At 39.7% G+C, this 23,629-nt stretch overlaps 3 protein-coding genes and 1 pseudogene across 4 annotated transcripts; 2 read left to right on the top strand and 2 right to left on the bottom strand.

The window, feature by feature from the left end:
* Positions 1-349: 349 nt before the first annotated feature.
* Positions 350-5,785, top strand: LOC147149851 (uncharacterized). Its single transcript, XM_086026013.1, has 2 exons — positions 350-782; positions 4,631-5,785. The coding sequence occupies exons 1-2, from the start codon at positions 656-658 to the stop codon at positions 5,683-5,685; spliced, it is 1,182 nt and encodes a 393-aa protein (XP_085882139.1). The 5' UTR covers positions 350-655; the 3' UTR covers positions 5,686-5,785.
* An 899-nt stretch (positions 5,786-6,684) lies between these two features.
* Positions 6,685-12,152, top strand: LOC147149850 (uncharacterized; annotated as a pseudogene). Its single transcript, XR_015086205.1, has 3 exons — positions 6,685-7,426; positions 7,942-8,079; positions 10,524-12,152. The product of XR_015086205.1 is annotated as an uncharacterized LOC147149850 (transcript).
* Positions 12,153-13,563: 1,411 nt separating this feature from the next.
* On the bottom strand, positions 13,564-18,522 carry LOC147149849 (uncharacterized). The gene is made up of 2 exons (XM_086026015.1): positions 18,062-18,522; positions 13,564-14,895 (listed from the first exon to the last, which is right to left on the bottom strand). Exons 1-2 carry the CDS (start codon positions 18,189-18,191, stop codon positions 13,862-13,864), a joined length of 1,164 nt encoding a protein of 387 aa, XP_085882141.1. The 5' UTR covers positions 18,192-18,522; the 3' UTR covers positions 13,564-13,861.
* A 2,081-nt stretch (positions 18,523-20,603) lies between these two features.
* On the bottom strand, positions 20,604-23,182 carry LOC147149848 (uncharacterized). Its single transcript, XM_086026012.1, has 2 exons — positions 22,747-23,182; positions 20,604-21,762 (listed from the first exon to the last, which is right to left on the bottom strand). Exons 1-2 carry the CDS (start codon positions 22,877-22,879, stop codon positions 20,693-20,695), a joined length of 1,203 nt encoding a protein of 400 aa, XP_085882138.1. The 5' UTR covers positions 22,880-23,182; the 3' UTR covers positions 20,604-20,692.
* Positions 23,183-23,629: the final 447 nt, after the last annotated feature.

The raw sequence follows: 23,629 nt of genomic DNA, 5'->3' as shown, positions 1-23,629 counted from the left end.
TGTCTCGTTTTGATTACAGTAGTTGGTTGTTACGAGGTCTTGTAGATTTTGTATTATTGAATTTGAATCGAATTGAGAAAGCGCAACTGTGGGGTGGGAATTACAATGCGAAGACCCAAAGTCTCTTTAGCCCTTGATTTTAACAGCGAACTAATTTGGTACATTTTATTTATACTGTATAGCACTTCTCACAGAGTGAACTAACAAAATGCTCCGCATAATTACAATACAGAATCACAAACGTTTTACATTTTTCTTACTAAATACATATTTTAAATCAAAATCTAACGTAGTTCACAGACGCTGACCTTGCTGACTCACACCCAACACGGTAGGGGGCGATGATGCGTTTTATAATTTCACGCAGTGAAGAAGATGAAAAATAATATCGTACAAAACGCCTAGCGACTCGTGTGTTAATGCTTCCCGAATTCTTGCTGGAACTGAAATTGAAGACACAGGACGGCCACCATTACTTACTGAATTAAACACATTAATTAAATCTTCCTGTCCGGGTAAAAGCGTCTCGGCGCTTCTCAGGCTAGTTTAGTTTAGCTTAGCTTGCTAGCCGCTAACAAAGAGACGCGTCCGTTAACAACACATCGCTGAGCAGAGATCGAATGTGAGCGTAAAGTGTTGTGAATGTCATGGGAAAATGTGTGCAAGACGTGTGAAGGAAGAGTACGAGGCGGAACTTTGCGGAACAAACGAGGAGAACGAGCGACACCGTCAACTACTGGACGCTGTTTCAAAGCAGCCTCGAGTTGTGTTACACGGAGCAGGTTCGTTACATCTTGCTCTCACTTGTTTGAAGCGTGTTGCTGTCACACAAGAAAATAGTTCAGCATCATGTCATACCGTGATAAATTCTACTTCTTGCTCAGGTGACTGGTGGAGTGGAATGTCCAAATGTTTATCAATCAATCAATCACATTTTATTTATATAGCACTTTTCATACATAAAAATGCAACTCAAAGTGCTTAATTGCTCCTTAACCCTGCTGCTCCTCCACAATACTGCTTATGGATATTGTATTCGTCCATTTTATTCCCAGGGCATTGAATTGATCGCAAATGGACTGGTCTGGTTTTGTTAGAAGACATTTTTCCTCTCATCCGAGCAAGCGCTTCATCATTGACTACGTTTACATGCAGTCAATAACCCTTTCAAAACTTTGGCCATGAAAACACGACCCATATTTCCGGGCGGTGTTACGGTTCCACTGTCTTCCAGATTAACTGGCTCCCGATTCCAGATGTGCCATTAGGGCATTGTCAGTTCAGTAATTTTGTGTTTCCTCTCTGCAGATTCGTCACGAGCTACATCACAGTTGTTCAACTGCATACCTGTTCAATTCTGTAAATAAACACTTGAAAGAATATGTTTACAACACCCTACTGGCTGCAAAAAATTGTAAGCATAGTAAAAAAAAATGTAAAAAGCAGTTTTTGAACCCGTGACACAATAGGGGGTGGGTGAAAGCAGCAGCATCTACGGAGCAAACGCTCTCGCCACTATGCAATGAGCTGGCACATTTTTACTCGCGCAGAATTTGTACTTGCAGATCTAATTAAATTCCCCAGCGAGGGCACAAGTTAATCTGGTGCTCAAAGTATATGACCATGTCAACTGGCTTCTGGGAAGCACCTTGACATGGTCACAATCGTCTTGTTTTCACCTTAATTAAAGTTCATACCTGACACTCCAATGGATTTATATGCGCCGAAATCAATGATGACAAGTACAGGTATGAAAAAATGAGTGATGTCAAAAACAAGCATTAATTTATTTGAAGCAATATTGTAATCGGCTCAATAAGATTGAAAAGGAAGATACGCATGCTGATTTTATTGTTTCCATCCATCCATCAATTATCCAAACTGCTTATCCTCACGAGGTTCACGGGTATGCTGGAGCCTAGGGCAATAACACGTAAGCAATATTAATATTTTCATTAACCATTTTACAAAGATTTGAACTGTCAGTGTATGTGTCTCGTTTGGGGACGATTTCGGCCCAAGTGTCAAAGTTAACTGGCAAAAACAAATAGCTCGTTTTCCACTCTCAACTGCAAGAAAATTGTGAATATTAAAAATGTAATAATTCAATTAAAGAAAGAGCAACATGGGTGACAGCGGGACTCGAACCGCATGACCCTCAGATACCACAGCTTTGATTCCTCTGCTCTTGTTTACTAGCCTACGAGATGGAATGCTGTGGAAGTTAGAGCTGGTAGCTCAAAAAGGTGCCCTGGCGGTGGGGATGATGCAAATTCTCATGCACGTCAACTGGCTTCTGGGAAGCAACTTAACATGGTTAACATGTTGCTAAAGTGATGTTGCCCAAGTCGACCAGTCCACATGTGCTACCATGTGATTATGAATGAGTTGAAAACAGTGCGATCAGACGGACAAACTGCGCATCTGCCTTGTCAGACTTATTGAGCATGCAGCCGATTACAATATTGCTTCAGACATGTTAATGCTTCTTTTTGACATCACTTCTTTTTACATCTATGCATACCTGTATTTGTCATCATCAATTTTGGCGCATATGAGTCCGTGGGAGTGTCAGGTATTAACTTGAATTAAGGTGAAAACAACACGATTGCGACCTTGTCAAGTTCCTTCCCAGTAGCCAGTTGACATATACGTTGAACACCAGATTAACTTGCGCCCTCGCCGGGGAATTCATTTAGATTTGCAGTACAAATTCTGCATCAGTAAAAGTGTGCTATCTCATGGCATAGTGGCGTTCGCTCCAAAGATGCTGCTGCTTTTTCTGCCTTCGTGTCACGGCTTCAAATACCGCTCTTTACATTCATATTTTTGTTTACAATTTCTTGCAGCCAGTCGGGTGTTGTAAACGAGACGTTTTTCTTTCATGTGTTCATTGAAGAACTGAACAGGTATGCAGTTGAACAATTTTGGTGTAGCCCGTGACGAATCTGCAGACAGGAAACCAAATTACTGGATTGACATTGCCTATTGGCACATCTGAAACCAGGAGCCAGTTAATCTGGAAGCCAGTTGAACACTAACACTAGCATATTTGAGGACACGCACGCAAAAGGAAAAGACAAAGAGAAGACTTATCCATTGTTAGCGTTATCAGTCATCGGTCTACTTATGTTGAGTTTTGGGGAAAAAGGCCCCTATTGGGACACTTGTCCATTAGATTGACACATTGAAATCAGTCTTGCAAAGTTGTGATGTAGAAAGACTGACGTTGGTTGGAGGGAAAGATCTCTATTGACCCATTTTCAGTTTGTAAACAAAGATGACGTAATCGGGATGTGAAAGAAAGAACAATGGATACGTTAAAATCTGCACAAGCCGACTAAATGTAAAGGATGTTAAAAATTACTTGAAAAATTAACATTGCCAGATGGAAAGCAATTTTCTGTTCCTTATGGGACTATAGAGTGGGAGGAAAATGTTTCAAAGTGTCCCAATGTAATGATCTTTATGTAGTGGGTTAACCTTCTTGCGCCATCGTCAACAAAGAGGAGAAGCTAACTCTACTTGCATGGCAGGGTGAGTAACGTTGCCAGCTAGTCTGCTAGTTTGTTTTGTTGCCAAACTTGCCAGTTATATTATTTAAAACTGAGAATCTCGTCAAATTGTTGTGACGACGATTTCAGTGGGACCGCACTGTGGGGCAACTTTTAAGTTGCTGAGGTGTTCTTGGATGCCCTGGGAAAAATGGCTAAGACAAACATTACAAACAATAATGTTAACAAATTAAGATAAGTTACATGTAGCTAGCATGCACAAAATCTCATCACTGAATGAGTCAGATACCACTGGTTACCATCTAGCACTAGTAGCAAACATCTTGCCATTATTCCACAATTCTGGACCACTTACTCAACATTTCATGGACATAGAGGGTCAAGTTAAACCAAATGGCCACGACGACTTACCGGATATGAAATGAGCACCACAAACATGGGCATTCCTGATTATGTCCTCGGTCCAGTCTGTGCGTTTAATAGTTTGCAGGCACAAGCTCCTTCAGTTTATCTGTAATGGCCTTTTTCCTCCTGCAATTGAGAAATATTCTAACTTCGTTCAATGCCGATTCGTGCACCCGTACACACAATAGCAAGGCTTGTTGATATTGTTTGAAATTATTCAAAAACTATAAAAACTAAACTTTAAAACTAATTATAACAACTCCACACAACAGCCACAGTCTAGGTCTGTATACTGCATTGTGGACTTTGTGGTTTGTGAGCCCTTGGCGCTTCACATCACCCCATAAAAAAAAAAAAAAAATGTATCGTGCCATGTAAGGTACTGGAGGAGGAGTCGTTTCCCAGCATGCTTTGCTTAAATTAAAATTATTGGATGGTTATCAGTGTCTTTGCAATGTGTTATTATGTACAGACATGGTGTAATAGTTCAAGTCACAAAGTATAATCATTGCTATGTTTAGTGGCATTGAATTTTGCATCCTTAGTTAACATGTAAGAAAAATTATTTACACTCTGGTCCAATGTCCCTGTTTGGACTGAGACTGCCTTAGTGCATGTCTCTGCCTTACACCATCAATGTCACAATGTCGATACTTGGACGAGCAAAGTTTCACTTAAACTACGTAAATTTGTCTTCTTGTATCCTGCAGATATCGGAGAAGAGCAACTTCATACTGAGCAGCAGGAGCCAGAGTCAACTTACATTAAGGGGGAAGAGGAGGTAGTGTACCACCACATAAAAGAGGAAGAACAGGAATCTGAAATCACAATTTTCCCATTGACTGATGTCAGTGTGCAGAGTGAAGATGGTAATGGAGATCACTCTGGAGGACCGCAAGTGGACGGCCTCTTGGCTCCACTCTCAGATAGCGATGACATAACATCTCTCTGTCCTGACATGGGTAATGATGAACACTCCAAAGTTGATATGACCTGTCTCACTGACAACAAACACGTGATATGTTCTCAGTGCGACAAAACCTTTGCCAACAACTATTTGTTGAAACTGCATGCAAGAACACACACTGGAGAGAAACCTTTTTCCTGCTCAGTTTGTAGAAGAAGTTTTACTCAGAAGGAATATTTCAAAGCACACACAAGAACACACACTGGGGAGAGACCTTTTGCATGCGCAGTATGTGGGCTTAGTTTCAGTCAAAGGGGCACATTAACAAATCACATGAGAACACACACTGGCGAGAAACCCTTTGCATGCTCATTTTGTAATAAAAGATTCTCTGTAAAGGGATATTTAATAGCACACGCTAGAACGCACACTGGGGAGAAACCTTACACTTGCTCAGTGTGTGGACTTGGATTCACTCAAAAGATTAGTTTGAAAAATCACACACGAACACACACTGGAGAAAAACCTTTTACCTGCTCAGTTTGTGAAAAAGGATTCTCAACAAAGGGAAATTTAAGTACACACAAAAGAACACACACTGGAGAGAAACCTTTTCCCTGTTCATTTTGTGTTAAGAGATTCTCTACAAAGGCAGATTCAACAATACACATGAGAATACACACTGGTGAAAAACCTTTTGCCTGCTCTGTGTGCACTTTATCTTTCAGTGCCCGTTCAGGATTGAATAAACACATGAAATTGCACACTGGGGCGAAACCGTTTTCATGCTCAGTTAGTGGCAAAAGTTTCTCTCAAAGTGGCGCTTTGACAACACACAGAAAAAACGCACACCCATGAGAAACCTCACCAAGTGACGTGTATGTCAGTGAATAAATTGTTAAACTATTTGGTATGTTGAAGTGTATGTGATCTTGAATAAAATACAAGTCTTAAAATATTCATTTTGAATTAAGGTGTATCAAAGGTGCTTTGAACTGGAATAATAATGAGGTGTCACTTGTCAGAATAAAATTATTTTATTCTAAAACTGAAATTGCAGATAGATATAATCTATATGCGTGAATGCGAAAGTGACATCATTTCTCTTTGGCGAAATGACGTTGCAAATATCTGAAATGCTAATTGTGGGTAGGAAGAATGTATATAGGAGCGATGGCAGTTTGACACTGAAGCTTCCATGCGTGTTTCAAAACAATGAGCAAGATTGCTATAGAATCATAGCTTCGAAGCTTGCTTCAAATCACATGGCATTTGACATATTAAGCAACAACTGCTTCATTGCTTGAATCAACCACCTGACTGGTACGAGCTCCAATTACGTGATAAGGTCAGCAGTTGGAGGGTTTTGTTTGTGTCAATTGTTCACTTCTCTCTGTCTGAAATTCCATCTGTCCGGCAAGCTCAATTGCTGTACCGTTCGTCTTGAAACTTTAGGGTCTTAAGGTTCGATTTCTGAAATGAACTTTGGCTTTTAATTGTTACTCAAATGTATATGGATTTATATGTATATTCATTAATAATACAGCCATCCATTCTCCATATTTTAATGCACCAGCATCATTTCCAAGTGAGCGATTATTTTCAAATGTAGAGAAATTGTGAGCACGAAAGAAGACGATGCTGGCTCAATTTAGAGTGTCGAGGGTGGGGGGAGACTAATGTGCTTTATTCGAGAAGTTACACAGGCACACCTAACCGATGGATATATTTCCCCAGAAATTACAAAAGCAATAAACACATTGATCAATCTTTATTTATTAAAAATATATTTCGTTTGTATTTGATATTCAGTTTTAAATTCACTGCAGTCTTCCTTTTCGCCAGGAGAGTTCGCTACAACTTATCTTTCAAGAACGGAACCCATTTTCGAAGCAATTCGTCCAAGTGGATTGCTGCTTCACAAAAGATTTATTTGCCCATCACTAATATTTGTCGATATGTGAAATGTTGATTTTGATTTGGCAAAATTGCTCTACAGATATCTGCAATATATCCTGTTCGTTTAATTGCTAATTGTAAAGGCTTGTCAGAAGGGAGAACGCACCAATCATGACTTTGTCTAATAGCCCACCAATGAGTACAGGACATTGAAGTGCATCATCCAATCGTAAATGACCGCATGAACCGTGGGCGGAGCAAGGAGTCGTTCGAGCGCAGCCAAAACAAACTAAGTCTCGACTCGCGCGTTATTAAATATGATTTTTTTCCTGAATTGGTATTGAACGTACGAAGCGTTGACGCTGTTCGTTCGTCACTCCTTAGCTGGAGTAAAACATCATTCATTAAACGTTCGTGTCCGGTTAAACTCGTCGCGGTGCACGTTTAGGCATCCTAGGCTAGCTTATTTTAGTTCAACATCCTAGCCGCTAACAAAGAAACGCCTTTGTCCGCAACACATCCTTTTAGCAGACATAAAGTGTGAGTATTAAGTGTAGTGATTGTCGTGTGAAAATGTATGCAAAAACTGTGAAAGAAGAGTACGAGGAGAAACTTTGTGGAACAAACGAAGACAGCGAGCCACAGCGTCAACTTCTGGATTCTGTTTTCAAGAAGCCTCAAGCTGAGCCACACAGAACAGGTTGGTTCACTTCTGACTCTTACTTGTTCTGTACGGTTCACAAAGGTCGCGAAAGTACTCATACTCTATACTTCAGTAGGAGTAGATACACGCGTAGAATGAAACAGATTCTTGAAATGCAGAAATACTGATTAAACTTGTTTGCGTAAGTAGTCCCTGAAATATCCGGTTTGTTAACCGAAACAAACTTATTTGCACACGAAATAGTTTCCCTCTTTTATCATCTTATATAGTACTTGTTCTGACAAGAAGGGGGGAAAATCACAGGACAAATTATTAAAAGAAAAAAAAACATGCTTGCATTAGATTAAATGCTCGTAATTTTTCCCGTGGCGTCACGCACCTCCATTCTATACGTTGACATAGTAATGTTTTGTTCTGGTGCGAGTGTTTGAAAAGATTAATTTGAAAGTAAAGCTAGAAAAAATGTGAATTATTGTGCGGGGCTGCAGCAAAACAAGTGGGAGGGGAAATTTGGGGTCTCATTTTACTGTTTCCCGGCACCAATTTCACAGGACACGAAGGCAGAACAGTTGTCAAGGATGAGATGGAGATTGTGGCTTTCACGAATCAGCAGAGCTCTTTTCACCCCTGCCAGATACCCGTGATACCGTGCCGTATCCTCCGTCCTTGCTCAGAACACTTCCTTGAAGGTAAGCTTTAAAGAGGAGGTCAACCCCCCAAAATTCTTTTTAATAATATGTTCAATGCGCCTTCACTAGTCTAAATATGGCATTCTGATTAATCTTGCTTTTGTGCAATAAGAGTTAAGCAGCAAAAACCACCCGTTTTTTATCATCTCAGGGGTTGGCCATTTTTTCACTTTCTGTCGACAGAAAATGACATCACAGTTGCTCAGGGTTCAGGTAACGACCAATCCCAGCTCACCTGTTTTCTGAAGGTGAGCCATGATTGGTCATTATCTGAACCCTGTGAGCAACTGTGATGTCATTCTCAATCGACAGCGAGTGGCAAAGTGGCCGCCCCCTGAGATGGAAAAAAATGGGTGGATTCTACTGCTCAACTCATTTTCCATAGATGCAATATTAATCAGAATGCCATGTTTTTACTAGTGTGCCTGCATAAAACATATTCTTGTAAAGACATTTTTGGGGTTGACTTCCTTTTTAACGCTTAGCAGTGTTACAAAACACGTTATTCACTGTAAATATGTACCTCCATTTTACATTTTTACAGTTTAGCTCTCAGTATACTTAGAAGTAACACAGATTAATCAAATATACAGTATAACTTATGTTGGATATCGGTCTATTGTTGCCGAGGTATTATGTTAAACATACCTACACGTCAAATGTAGGATTTTGCTGACTCCCACCATGCTAGCCTTGAGGTGAATGTTAGGCAAAAGCATTGATGTTTTAGCTAAAGTTAGCCAACTTCTCAGCTATTCCAAGCCATTACATAAAAAAACATCTCTGCTCTTGTATACGCAGACAATTAGGCAGTGAGAGATGTTTGTGTAGAGAACGTAGTTCTTTAAGACGGCCACTACATCGGATGATTTTTGATACTCTTGTCAACTTTTAGCCCTTGTATTAGCACATTTAAGGAGACTGTAAAATTAAACAAGCTGATATACTCTGATTTGAGGTTATACAGAAAAAACAAACGAGTGAAATTGAGCATAAGTCAGTCAGACCACCAGTCTTTGCTTTTCAAGTTTAGCTCATCCTCCCAAACTGGACCTCCACCATAGCTAAAATACTGAATGTGATGGAATGCTAGCTGTAGCTTTGCTAACACTGTGAACTGACGGAGACCTGAAAAAATATAATAAAGTAATGATTACAACTTAAAGGGACAAAGGCTAACCATAAACTCGACGGTGTGCCAGTCAGAGCATAGGCGGGATGCGTGATTCAGTAGTCTTTCCTGGACTGATATTTGCAGAGAAACGTACACTGATGCACTGAAATAATAATAGGGTTTAGATTTTAGAAGTTAGAGTCTGCAAAACATGACAAAGAAATAGGAATTTAATTTGCAGTATTGTAGATAAACATTCAAAATATATCACTAAAGCAATGCTGCCCTAAATATTGGCATACCCAAACCTTTTGGATCTCTAATGAATCCCCAAATTCTGCAATAAAACTGCAATATGCTAACTGAGAACAACATGCCCACGTGTTAACATATTAATGACCGCGAACAGCGGTTGCCCATTGCTAGCGGGCTAATGTGGCTAACTGGCTCATCAACACCAGACATGTATTTACGTTTGTGTTATTAACTCAGTGCCGAAGGAGCATCAATGAGGTGAGCAATTCTTATTTGTAAGGCAACTAGGCTGTTATCTGACTGAACTGCTACGATCGCACCTGTCCAAACCGGAAACAGAAAATGTCCGTAGGGAAATGTCTGACTTAATTCCCGTTCTCGTTCCAAATCCTATGCAGAAACATGGAGGAAAGAATTTGAGCTGCAGTTCACTTCCCACTTTCTGCTTACTTCCCACTACTGAATATCTGCGTGTTACTTTTTGTAATTTTGATAATAATCTTGAAACAAGTAATTGCGACTTGGCCTTGAGTCACTGTTTTGGTGACTTGTTACTTGACTCATCAAAAAACAATTTAGAGAAACTAGAGTTCGGACTCAAAAAATGCCCACTCGCAATTCGTGTTTACATCAGCTTATAACATTCAAATCGATTCGCATTTTGTACTTTTCTGGAAAAAAGCATGTCAGAGTCCAACAGATGAAAAGTCCAGTTTGATTCAAATGGCAAATGGAATGCACTTATATATATCACTGTATTGACATCACACAGCGGGTGCCCAAAGCGCTTTACAAAGACTCACATTCACTTATTTGCAAGATTAATCTATTGAGTCTTTTTGCTAGCGGTGCAATGAGTAACACATCAAATGTTTTCCACCGTAAAAATTGTGCATAACTGAACTGCTCAAGCCACTTGTAAAATAAACAAAATTGATTCTCAAACCTCATAATTATACAGGCTATACAGTTAACATGTATTAACAATACCACACAAGATCAAAGCCACAACAACAGACTTGGCTGACAAAAGCTTGACTAAACCAAACCATGTGTCTGTTGTTGTATCCGTCAGACACCAGTGAAGAAAATCTACATGCTATGCAGCAGCCTGAGTCATCTCAATTTAAAGAGGAAGAGGACGAAGAGCCCACCCACATCAAAGAGGAAGAGCAAGAGGATGATATCACCAAGTTTCCGTTGACTGTCATTGTGAAAAGTGATGATGAAGGTGATGAAGCGCACTATGGAGGATCCCAAGCCGACAGCCTGTTAGCACCATTATCAGATAGCGACGACATAACGTCACACTTTTCTGTCGCTGATAATGATGAACACGCGAAAGGTGATGTGACATGTCTTACCGAAGACAAACGCTTAAAATGTTCTCAGTGTGACAAAACGTTTGCCAAAGAGTATTTGTTAAAGATACACGCAAGAACACACACTGGTGAGAAACCTTTTGCCTGCTCAGTTTGTGGTAAACGATTCACTCAGAAGGGACAGTTAATAGGGCACACAAGAACACACACTGGGGAGAAACCTTTCGCCTGCTCAGTTTGTGGTAAAACATTCTCTGAAAAGGGACATGTTAGAGTACACACAAGAACACACACAGGAGATAAACCTTTTCCCTGCCTAGTTTGTGGTAAAAAATTCGCTGAAAAGGGAAGTTTGATCAGGCACACAAGAACACACACTGGAGAGAAGCCTTTTGCTTGCTCAATTTGTGATGAAAGATTCTCTGTAAAGGTAGGTTTAACAAATCACTTAAGAAACCACACTGGTGAGAAACCTTTTGTCTGCTCGGTTTGTGGTAAAAAATTCACTCAGAAGGGACATTTAATAACACATACAAGGACACACACTGGGGAGAAAATCTTTGCCTGCTCAGTCTGCGGTCTCAGGGTAACTCAAAAAATTCATTTAACAACTCACATGCGAGTACACACTGGAGAGAAACCTTTTCCCTGCTTAATTTGTGCTAAAAGATTCACAGAAAAGGGAAGCTTAATTCGGCACACAAGAACACACACTGGAGAGAAACCGTTTGCCTGCAAAGTTTGTGGTCAAAGATTCTCTGACAGGGGACATTTAAGAACACACATGAGAACACACACTGGAGAGAAGCCTTTTGACTGTTCAGTTTGTGGTAAAGGATTTGCTGAAAAGAGAAACCTAAAAACTCACTCAAGGACACACACCGGAGAGAAACCTTTTGCGTGCTCGGTCTGTACATTAACCTTCATTGATCGTTCTGGATTGAATAAACACATGAGAACGCACACTGGTGAGAAACCATTCGGTTGTAGTGTGTGTGTGATGAACGATTCAGTTTCAATTATCAGTTGAACAAACACAAGTGTGCTGGTGAAAAGAGCAGCAGCAAATGAAGCTTTAGATCAATTGTAAAGAAACGTCAACTCTTTGTGGTAATCTGTTGAAAGTGTATATGTGATCTTGAATAAAATGCACGTCTTCAAAGGGTCACAATGTTCACCACTTATGTTCTGTGTATGGTACTTTGCAAAAATCTTGGGCCACCATAATACAGGGTGACCCAAAAAAACGGTAATTTTTGAATGCATTCGTACAGCAGAACGCCATCTACAGGACGTATTTTTTCAAATGAAAATTACCTCGTTTCTTAAACGGTATGTTTTAAGTTTTCAATTACTATGAATAAAATATTTTTCTTCCATTACTCTTGGTTTTATTGGATTATTTACAAGTTCCCGTTTTTTTTGTGTCACCCTGTATTTGTTCTAGCAGTTTCATCATTAACGTAACTAGAAGTCCACTGACCTACCAATAAAAGTGAAAATGAATAGAGCGATGTGTTAGGGTTCATCTGTTAGTTGGCATCCACATACTGGGGGTTAAGATATGATACTGGGGGCAGACGATTCTATTGACACCATAATTACTTAGAATACATTACTGTATTAGTATTGTGTAATCCTGCTAACTGTGCAGTGTCATGAAAAAGTATTTGCCGTCGTATGTTTTTGCATCGTTTCCCCATTTTAATGAGTCAAATATCGGACAAAAACAATAAAATTAAACAAAACACGCGGTTTTCAAAAGATTGTTTTTAAATAATAAAAAAAATGCAACAATGGAACAGAAACAATTCCCTTTGTTATTGCACTTCAACTGTGTTGTCAAACATTTTATTACTCAGTCGCTCGCTCTCACACACACACTCACACATACCGGTACTCTTTCACTTGCTCACTCATATACACTCTCAACTCGTTATCTGACTCTCACACTGTCTCTCTTGCACTCAGACTCTGACACTTTGTTTCACACACGCTCACTCAATCACCTTCCCTCAAACAAGCGCTCTTTCTCTCCCTCATTATCGCTCATGCAAATAGGGTATCCCATAAAATGTATACACACTTTAGCATCTGATAACTCAATTTCTTGTTTTTGTTTTCTTTGCAGATTATACCTAATGGAATTAATGATGGCAGCTAGACTGCATTTTGAAGAAAGATAATTCATTCTATTCTAAGAGTGATTGAAAGTGTTTGCGAAAGGAGTGTGAGGAAGAGCGTGAGTGAAAGTGGAGTGTTTGTGTGTGCGTCTGTTTGTAAGTGAGATAGAGAGACCGAGAGAGAGGGTGCATGTGTGATTGCGCGTGAGACTAGTAATGGTATGGGAGCAGTAACCTATGGAGGCTGAGGAGGGACAAAATTGAATAAATAAATACATGATTAACGAAAAAAGTGAATACGTCATGAATTATTTCAATATTACATAGACTTATTTTAACATTGGATTATTTCACTATTTAATAATTTGGTAATAATCAAATGTACTAAAGCAATTAAAAATTGTCTCATATTTTATTAATCGTATTCATCAATTGCTAAAACCCACTTTCATGAGGAGGCACAGTCAGAGATGCGGGCGGTGGAGGGTTGGTCATGGACATGCACCTAAGGGTCGGGGTGGGACATCTTAGCCCAGGCAATGCTAGAAGAAGACTCAAGCCTGCACCATCAACTGGAATCTGCAGAGTCTTTAGCAGCTAGTGAATCTGGTGCACTGCTAAAATAAAAGCACATTCATTCCAAAGACAGACAGTAATAAAAAGCATCACAGCATGAATAGTCAATATTTATTCAGGACCACAAATATGCTTTCGCGGCTCACCACAAGCACTTTGACACGCATGTTACAAAGTCAACGTTTCTTCACGGTTTCCTTGAAGTCCATCGTCTTCATTAAACCGGTGCTCTTCTCACTAGTTGACAGTAAGTTGACAACTTTCCATTATTTTTTTTATAGCGCACAGTTGCACACTACAACTAGCTGCCCCCTTACCGATTTAATTATTGTGCAGTGTCAAGACAGATCCTTCAAGAATCTTTCATCAAAAACTAAGCTTGAAAACGCTTTTTACTCAGTGTGTGACCTCATGTGTTTGGCCAGCCCTGAATGATCACGGAAACTTAAGGTGCAAACTGAGCAGTCCAAAGGTTTCTCTCCAGTGTGTGTTCTGGTGTGAATTCTTAAATGTCCGCTTGTAGAGAATCCTTTCCCGCAAAGTAAGCAGGCAAAAGGTCTCTCTCCAGTATGTGTTCTTTCGTGTGTTCTCAAATGTCCCTTTGTTGAAAATCTTTTTGCACAATATGAGCAGCCAAAAGGTTTCTCTCCGGTGTGTGTTCTTGCGTGATTTTTTAGACTAATCTTTTGAGCGAATCTCAGTCCACATACTTCACAAGCATAAGGCTTTTCCCCAGTGTGTGTTCTTGTGTGAGTTTTTAAATGTCCACCTACAGAAAAGGTTTTACCACAAACTGAGCAGACAAAGGGTTTCTCTCCAGTGTGTCTTCTTGTGTGTGCTATTAAATGTCTCTTTCCGGAGAATCTTTGACCACACGTTGAACAGGCAAAAGGTTTCTCTCCAGTGTGCGTTCTCATGTGGTTTCTTAAAGTGACTTTTTGAGCGAATCCAAGACCACATAATGAGCACGTAAAAGGTTTCTCCCCAGTGTGTGTTCTTGTATGTGTTATTAAATGGCCCTTTATGGAGAATGTTTTGCCACAAACTGAGCAGGTAAAAGGTTTCTCTCCGGTGTGCGTTCTTGTGTGTCTTTTCAATGATGACTTGTTGAAAAACGTTTTGTCACACTGAGAACATTTCACATGCCTGTCGTTAGTGTGACATGTCATACCACCTTTTGAGTGTTCATCTTCATCTTCATCATCATTATCATCATTAGTGTCAGAAGGGTGTGATGTTATCTCATCATTATCTGATAATGGAGCCAAGAGGTTGTCTGCTTGTGATGCCCCACAGTGGTCTCTATCACTTTCCGCGTCTTCATCTTCACTCTTATTGATAGTCAATGGAAACTTCTGCTGGACGTCTTCAATATTGGGGGGCTCCAACTCCTGCTGCTCAGAATGGACACATTCTGTACTGATGTCTGCATGACACAAGAACAGAAATAGAAACGGTTTGCTAAAGCTTTGCTCAGTCACGTCTCACGTTGTGATGTTAATGTTGCGTGTAATATTGTTGATACATGATGTTTTTTGGAAATGTTCATCAGGAAGGTGTATTATTACAACGTTTGAAAATCACATTCATATTCCTTTCAAATCGGAATTACAAAATGATCACTTTCAAGAAGCCAAATAACTGATGTGGTTTCCATTGTACCGCAGGCAAAAGAAAAAGCTAGAAACACCAATGTGTACTCTGATGTTAACAATATTAAACCACGCTGGCAATGTACTCACGAAAATAAATATGACAGCACTGATGACATTGTGCAATGCCCAGATGTTCGGATTCACAAATTAGGATTCCAATTAAGTGTCTGGGTTCAACACTGGCCATTTGTAACCACCTCACTTCCCTCTTATTATTATTATTATGGGGACTATTGTGGATTCCTTTAGCCAACTGAAACACATTAAAACTACATTCTTTTTAAATTAAGGAATAAAAGTTTACATTGCTAATTTTCCTGGCTAAAAAAGTACATTCACAAAAAGTTCTAGTACAGTAAATACGTATTTTAAGTACTTTGTTACATGACAACAATGCCCATTACAGGTAGCTTTGTTTTTTGTTGTTGTTGTTTTTTTTAACTCTAAATCAGCCCTTACTACAGCTCCAAACAAAGTGAAAATTGCTAGCAATAGCTATGAGATACCTCATATTTGGATGAGGGATCACCTGGGACACTAAGCTTTTAATTTGGACCACCAGCGGGTGTTGCTCTTGCTTCTAGTCGGGTCTCCACCTATCTACTTTTTGATAACCTTTCAATTAAAGAAGCAAAGATGGGGGACTTGAGACATATCAAGAATCAAGTCAGACACCGGCATGTTGCAAGCAGTTAATTGCGGAGAGAAAAAATTATGTGGAGACGTCTTTGGATTCAAGGATGATCGTTTTGATGAATCAGGGAAAAAGACAATACGCAACATGCAAGGTTTGAAACTCAAAGATGAGAGAGTTGCATCAATTCGTTTCATCAGTCTGCTGCATTTGAGATAGCTCTGTGAAACTGAACTAGCTAGGTTAGCTCGACAGTTTAGCTCACCAATCGCTGGTCACATACTTCATGTTGGTTCTGCTTTTCATTGAGAAACCAATAAAGCCATAGATTAGACACCACATACACTGTAATCTTGAAACTATACTGTTTAAAACAGCGGTAATTATTTAAGCATCGATACATAGAGTCTAACATAGAGCACTGCACCGTTAAAATACAGTCTATCCAGGGTACTTCTCTGGTCGTGAGCATATCCGCCATATTTGATGTGGCAGCGCCCCCGTCAACTTATGCACGTCAACTTCACTCAACTTCAAAAAGTGACAACCTATGAAGTGCACAAAGTTAATGCCTTACCAATTTACACACACTAACTAGATTTGTGTAACAGACTGGTACCTGAAACAACGCATGTAGTTTTTAAATCTGATGAATATACGTTTACGCCCCCTTTCGGCATAGTTCAGTCTTTATCACCACATCAATTAACAGTGTGTCACTTATATAAATGTCAGTATGAAAAAATAACATGCATTCTTCTAAATAATTTAAGTGTAGAGATTGATTTTACAAGTTAACCATATTTCATTTCATTTTTAGAGATGTAAATGTTCATTACAGTTTTAGAGATGTAATTTTTATAGTACGATCAGTCAAAAAATATTTTATTACTCCAACATGTTTTACTGAGCAAGATTTTATGACTTGACTCACGACTTGCTTGAAGCATGTTATGACTTGACTTGCTTGAAATTTGCTGGCGACTCAACCTTTTTTTTTTCCACACTGACTTGGGACTTGAGGCTTGAAGGTTACAATTCAAGACTTACTTGTGACTTGTACATTATGATTTACTCCCACCTCTGTAAAGAAGTAATGTACACAATAAATATATACATTACAAGGTGGTGGCCCACTATATTAATAATATAATATGGTATGGTTAAATCATTATTTCATATTTAGCCTGTTTACATTATATTATTAAAGCCAAAATCTAACTGAATATGTAACGGTTGACATTTTCTGGCCGTGATATCTTGTGCAAGCCTTTCCTTATGGAAGGATTTAACCTAACGCACACAATTTTGTGTGCAACGCGGTAAAAAGATCAATGATTATTGATCAATCGAAGTGGATGAAACCCACAATATTGAAAATGAAAACTTTAAGAACATATTGATTTCATCAAATTCATTTATGAAATTTGTACGGACCGGTGGGGCCAGCATCAACTGAACTTTGGGTGGCACATAGTGGCCCTCGGGCCATGGAACCCTTCATTATATTTTCACTCTGGAACTAAAAGCAGCGCCAGTATGTGTTAAATGTAAAAGCTGCAAAAGGTTTAAAGCAACTACCCCATAGTCCACAAATATGATGAAGTCAGGAGATTGTTATCACATAAACCACTATGAGTGAAAATGGCCTGTCACAGAGGTTAGTTGTCACACTCCCATCTCGCCAACAGAGGGGGCAGTCTCTCAAATTGTGGAATGACGACTTCACTACTAGAGGACTGATGCCGGTGAACGATTACATCGCTGTGGAAGCTCAGCGGACCATGACTTGTGCTGTAAAAAGTGACTGCAATATTGGTAGGAAAAGCCTACTGGAACATCTGAACGTTTTTTGCAGCTAGTCAATGCAGCGGGTGTGTGCAGACTCCCATTTATCATGCGTTTGGATGTGATCCGTTACTTCCCAACACAGCTGTATCAAGAGAGGGTGCGCAGCGTAACTCTCTAAGTTACTTATTTTTTCCTTCTGTGGTCAAGACATTTTATTTCTTCAACTGAATTGAACAGGTCATAGGTCATACAGTGGAGAATCCTGTGCAGGAAGAACCGTAAATTTAAGAATTGACTAAAAATATTTTACACAAATGACGAAAAGACTGATATTTGTTAAACGCATTATGCCGTTAAGTCGGAAAAATCATAAAGAATGTTGTGTTGACTGACAAAAATGGCCACGATGAAACTTATAGGTAACTAAAATCGAATGACGCCCTAGGCGTAAGGAATAAATTATATTGATACAAATAGAGCGCAAACCATGCGAGACAAACGAGTGAACAAACCGTTTCTGTGTGGTTCATCTTGGCGATTTTTGAAAACACCGTCCGGGCGTTGACGTTGTCGTTCGTTGTCGTCTTTTGTTCCACAAAGGTCCTCCTCGTACTCTTCTTCTTTCATGCTTCTCGCACACATTTTCCGGCGTTAATCACAACACTTTGCATACACGCTTGCTCTTGGCTTTTTAGCGATGAGCTGATAACAAACGTGTCTCTTCGTTAGCGGCTAGCAAGCAAAACTAGGCTAAGCTAGACTAAGCTAAAATAGCCTGTGAAGCCTCAATGTTGACGGAGACGAGCTTATCCAGACGATGATTTAATGAACTATATATTACTCCCGTGAAGTACTAACGGACGTACCGTATCGAGGCTTCTTTTCGTTATGAATACTGGAAGAACTATTTCGTGAAGCACAAGTCAAGGCTTGTAATATTTACCTTGCTAATTCACGGCACTGACAACGTTTTATACTGGATCCCGCCCACTGCCCCATTAGTGGTTTACCATTGGATCACACGTTCTGATGTCCTGTTCTCATTGGTTGGTTGTTTCGAGGGTCTTGTAAAGTGTGTTGGAGAAATACATTTGAAAAGAATTGACAATTTAAATGTTAAATGGACAATTTAATGATTATCTGTGAGGGAATACCACATTTTAACATAAAGGACCCCAATCTCTTGTCCATTTTATTTATAGCGCCACATTAGCTGTTAGTCACATCTCACAGAGAAGTGCTTCACATGGTTAAAATCAGAGCCGGGCACCATTTTTTGCCCGTCCGGCCAAGACCCTCCACCCTTGACTTGGGTACCCTTCCGGCCGCGACCCCCCGGCCATGTTCATAAACATTGTCAAAGCCACAATCCCTATATCAGCAGTTGTCGGTCGCGCCGACGCGGGGTAGAAAGAAGCCTAAAAATCAGCATTTCACCGAGTAGGCTGAGATGAATTTTGTCCAGCTCGCGGGCACGTCACACGCACGAGGGCCGATAGTGGGCCGGACTAAAATACACCTCCGGCCATGCTTAGTTAAACCATTTTTTAAAATTTGTCGCCCAAATGGGCATCCGGCCGGGCCGGAGGGTCCGCCGGGCCGGACCAGGGACGGACTGCCCAGCTCTGGTTAAAATGCAGAATACGATACAATACAATTTTATTTGCATGTCAAACATTTGGCATTTTACCGTTAATACAAGGGGAGAAAACACAAATCTTAAATCAAAACAATTAACTCTTCCTGGAATGATGTCCTAAACAAAACTTTTCCATTTTTTTTCAATATGGCTGCACAAAAGGGAGTACAATACTCAGGTGAAACGTAGTGAGTTCTAAATTTGTCTGCAAGGCTAGCAAATAGTTAATAAATTTGCGGTAAATTGCCATGGAAAGTTAAATTGGTAGAAGTTTGGAAATATTCTAAATCAGGGATGTCAAACTCATTTATGTCGTGGGCCACTTTGTAGTTACGGCTTCCCTCATAGGGCCGTTTTGACAGTGAAACCAAATAAATGTTTAATTGTCTCACTGTATTACATAAAGTATACACAACAAATTGATGGATTACTAATTTTGAAATCAGAAGTCAAGGATAATAGCTTCTTGGTTGGTTTAAGTTAGTGTGAAAAGGGTATCAAAATATTATTGCAAAATATCGTTATTTATTACACATAAGAATATGACATACTGGTACAGATTTTATCAAGGGTCATGGAAGTTATATATTCGCGGGCCACATAAAATCATCCGGCGGGCCGGATCTGGCCCCCGGGGCTTGAGTTTGACACCTGTGTTCTAAATGGAATCTTGCCTAGGCTATTCGTGTGAATTAATTGGGAATTGAGGATGGAAAGGTCAGAAATCAATGCAAAATAGAAAGCTCCCCTTGCCCACATGCAAGGGTATTACTGTCAGGGTAGGGCATGATGCAAAGACGGGGAGGACACAGATGCGAGAAGGCAAGGCAGGAGGACAGTTTGGGAGAATTTATTGAAAAGGAATGAGATGTAAGGAAATACAGGTGACAGGATACTGAAGCTTGGCGTGGTCAAGGGGCTTGTAGTGGTGACGAGATTTGGCTTGACGTGGTGATGAGGCTTGGCTAATTTTCAACGGGCGTCTATCGGCGATTGTGTTCAATAAGCATGTTGTAATAAATATAAATGTGTTCAAAGCATGTGGGATGGCTACTTTAACCCTTTCATGCACAGTGGTCACTACAGTGAACAGCTATTTAAAAGTTGCTTTCGCCTATATTTAGTAATCTAAAAAATATATTTATATTTTAAATAATTACATCAAATCATAATTAATGCATGAAAGGGTTAAAATATTTTTTTGAAAATTTTGATTAATTAATGCAGGCGAATGCAACTTTTAAATAGCTGTCCACTGTCGTGACCACTGTGCATGAAAGGGTTAAGGCCTAAATTATATTTAAAAAATGTTTAATGTATAGTCTATCACAAATTTTTACCTTTGGCTGGTGGGTCTGTAGTGTAAGCTCAAAAAATGAACCGAGCAACGCTCCAACAATAGATGCTGAACACTATCACTGTTCGAAAATTTGTTTTATTTTGTATGACATTAAAACTAACCAAAAGGAGTAAAACGTTTTTTTGTAATCTATTCAAAGTTTCATTAATTGCAGCACTTCTCACCGGCACACTCATGTTTGTTCATCTGATACTTATAAGCAAATCGTTTACCACATGCACTACAACTAAATGCTTTCTCACCCGTGTGTGTTCTCAAGTGTCGAACCAAAGCTGAATTATCACTGAAACTGAAGTTGCAGACTGAGCAGGCGTAAGGTTTCTCTCCAGTGTGTATTCTTGTGTGTGTTATTAAATGTCCTTTCATCGAAAATTTTTTACCACAAACTAAGCAAGCATAGGGTTTCTCTCCGGTGTGTGTTCTTGTGTGCCTAATTAAACTTCCCTTTACAGCAAATCTTTTATCACAAACTGTACAGGCAAAAGGTTTCTCTACCTTGTGTATTCTCATGTGAGTTGTTAAATGAACCCTTTGCGTAAGTCGAAGATCACACACTGGGCAGGCAAAAGGTTTCTCCCCAGTGTGTGTTCGCATGTGATTTGTTAAACTAATCTTTTGAGTCAATATCAGACCACACACTGAGCATACAAAAGTGTTTTCTCCAGTATGTGTTCTTGTGTGTGCTATTAAATGTCCCTTCTGAGTGAATCTTTTACCACAAGCTGAGCAGGAAAAAGGTTTCTCTCCAGTGTGTGTTCTTGTGTGTATTCTTAAATGTCCCTTCATCGAGAACCTTTTATCACAAATTGAACAGGCAAAAGGTTTCTCACCAGTGTGTGTTCTTGAGTGTCTTTTCAACACTGACTTGTTGACAAACGTTTTGTCACACTGAGAACATTTCATGTGTTTGTTGTCAATGTGACATGTAATATCACTTTTGAAGTGTTCATTATCAGCGCCAGAAGAGTGTGACGTTACATCATCACTATCTGATAGTGGAGCTAAGTGGCTGTCTGATTGGTATCTCCCACAGTGATTTCCATCGCCTCCTTCTTTGTCATCATCTTCACTCTTTATGACAGTCAATGGAAACTTGGTGAGTTCAACCTCCTGATCTTCCTCTTTTATGTGGCAGGGCTCTGGCTCCTCCTCCTCTTTACTTTGAAAAGGCTCCGGCTCCAGCTTTTTTGAACCAAGATATTCTTCACAGATGTCTGCAGGGCACAAGAAGAGAAACAAGCATGGTTTGGTAAAGTCAAGCTTTGCCGAGTCAACTCTCATGTTGTGCCTTTTATGTTGTTCATTATTGTTGGTACACGTTTTGGCTTAATGCTGCTGCCCGCCTCGGCCACTTGGGTCCAGTAAGAGAGATACATTGTCCCTGGACATCTGTACAGCTCATCTCAGCTCCTCACAGAAGATATATAATGGATGTTAAAATGTGTTGCCGCACTGTTTGTGTTGAAATATCAGTTACTCAGAGAGTTAAACATGCGTTTGCCATTATGTGTTAGCATTAACATTCAGCTAGCGGACCTAAAGCTACACAACGTGGTTGTTTTAAATACAAGACATGATCTTCCCCAATTTTTGTTTCGTTAGACGGTAAACGTGAAATGGGAGTGCCATTAAACAGCTCGATGAGTCTTCTTTTTTTAAACAAATCTTCCCTGTTTGCCAAACTGCTGCTGAAGTGAGTTGAGTGAGAAATCACGCCATGCTCGTTTATCTCAAGTTCAGTCTAGTACAGCAAATGCCAGATACCGATGCTACTAATGATACTTTTAAGTAATGAAAGGTGACTTCTGCTAAAATAATTTTCTGTTAAGATACATGTACTTTTACTTAAGTATCACTTTCACTTTATACAAGACTGGTTCTCTGTCAATCAAGAATTTTATCATATAGTGCCGCACAACTGTCATATGTATTTGCGGAATCATTTAAGATCAGGATATGTCGTTTATATGCTGTGAGCTATGGGCATTTGAAGCCCTTTGGCAATTTCCTGTGATTAAGGGCTATAGAAATACATTTGACTTGACTTTGACTTGAATTTACAAGTCATCCAACCAGTTCAGCTCGCAATGACTGGAGGCCGCATCTCTTTTGATCAAATCACGACATAAACACGGCAATATTGTTAAAAGTTGAAAGGTGTTCCTTCCTAAACAAGTGAGGGGAAGAAGTGAACAAACCTGCTCTGTGAGATTCATTTCGAGGTTTCTTAAAAACAGTGTCCAGTAGTTGACGTTGTAGCTCGTTGTCCTCTTTTGTTCCACGAAGTTCCTCCGCATACTCGTCTTTCATACTTTTTGAACACATTTTCATACGGTAATCATAACACGTTAAACCACACTTGATCTCAGTCTGCTTAGCGATGTGTACAGAATAAACGCGTCCGTTTGTAACGGCTAGCAAACTGAGCTAAACTAAGCTAAGCTAGCCTGAGAAGCTTCAACAGAGACGAATTTATCCGGACACGAAGGTTTAATCAAATATATTTTGGTCCATGAGAGTAACAAAGGACGTTCTGTGCAGAGGATTTAGTCTTTTTGGTACTCGTTCAGAAAAAAAAATATTTAATGAAGACCAAAACCAGTCTTACAGCGTTTTCGCTCTCGCTCTCTCTCTCTCTCTCTCTCTCTCTCTCTCTCTCTCTCTCTCTTTCCCAACGCCGCCAGCCCCCCCCCCGCGACGTTAGTTAGTCGCCTCACTCCCATGATGTGTCAAATGAAGTAAACATTTCGAAGTTGGAATAGTTTGAAACAGTCAAAAAATGAGGGAGTAATGTAGAATATGTCTTAATGTGGGAATGTTATTGTCTGGGGGGGGGGGGCGTTATTGTACTGAGAATATGTGAAATTCCACAAATGTTTATAATTGTTCCCAAGGTAATTTCAATGAGGTTTCAATTTGGAATGATGGGGAAGTTTTTTTGTTGAATGTCTTCTTGAGAATTAATGTTTTTTGGAGTAAAATGTTTTGTCACACTGAGAACAGTACTTGTTGTTCACCTTTGGAGTGCTTATCATCATCAGTGTCAGGAGAGTATGACATTACGTCGTCACTAACTGTGAG

This window comes from Filicampus tigris, chromosome 3, assembly GCF_054856515.1.
Source record: "Filicampus tigris isolate MCC_2025a chromosome 3, RoL_Ftig_1.0, whole genome shotgun sequence".
In the NCBI taxonomy this organism is placed as follows: domain Eukaryota; kingdom Metazoa; phylum Chordata; class Actinopteri; order Syngnathiformes; family Syngnathidae; genus Filicampus; species Filicampus tigris.
This window is presented reverse-complemented; position numbering and strand designations above follow the sequence as displayed.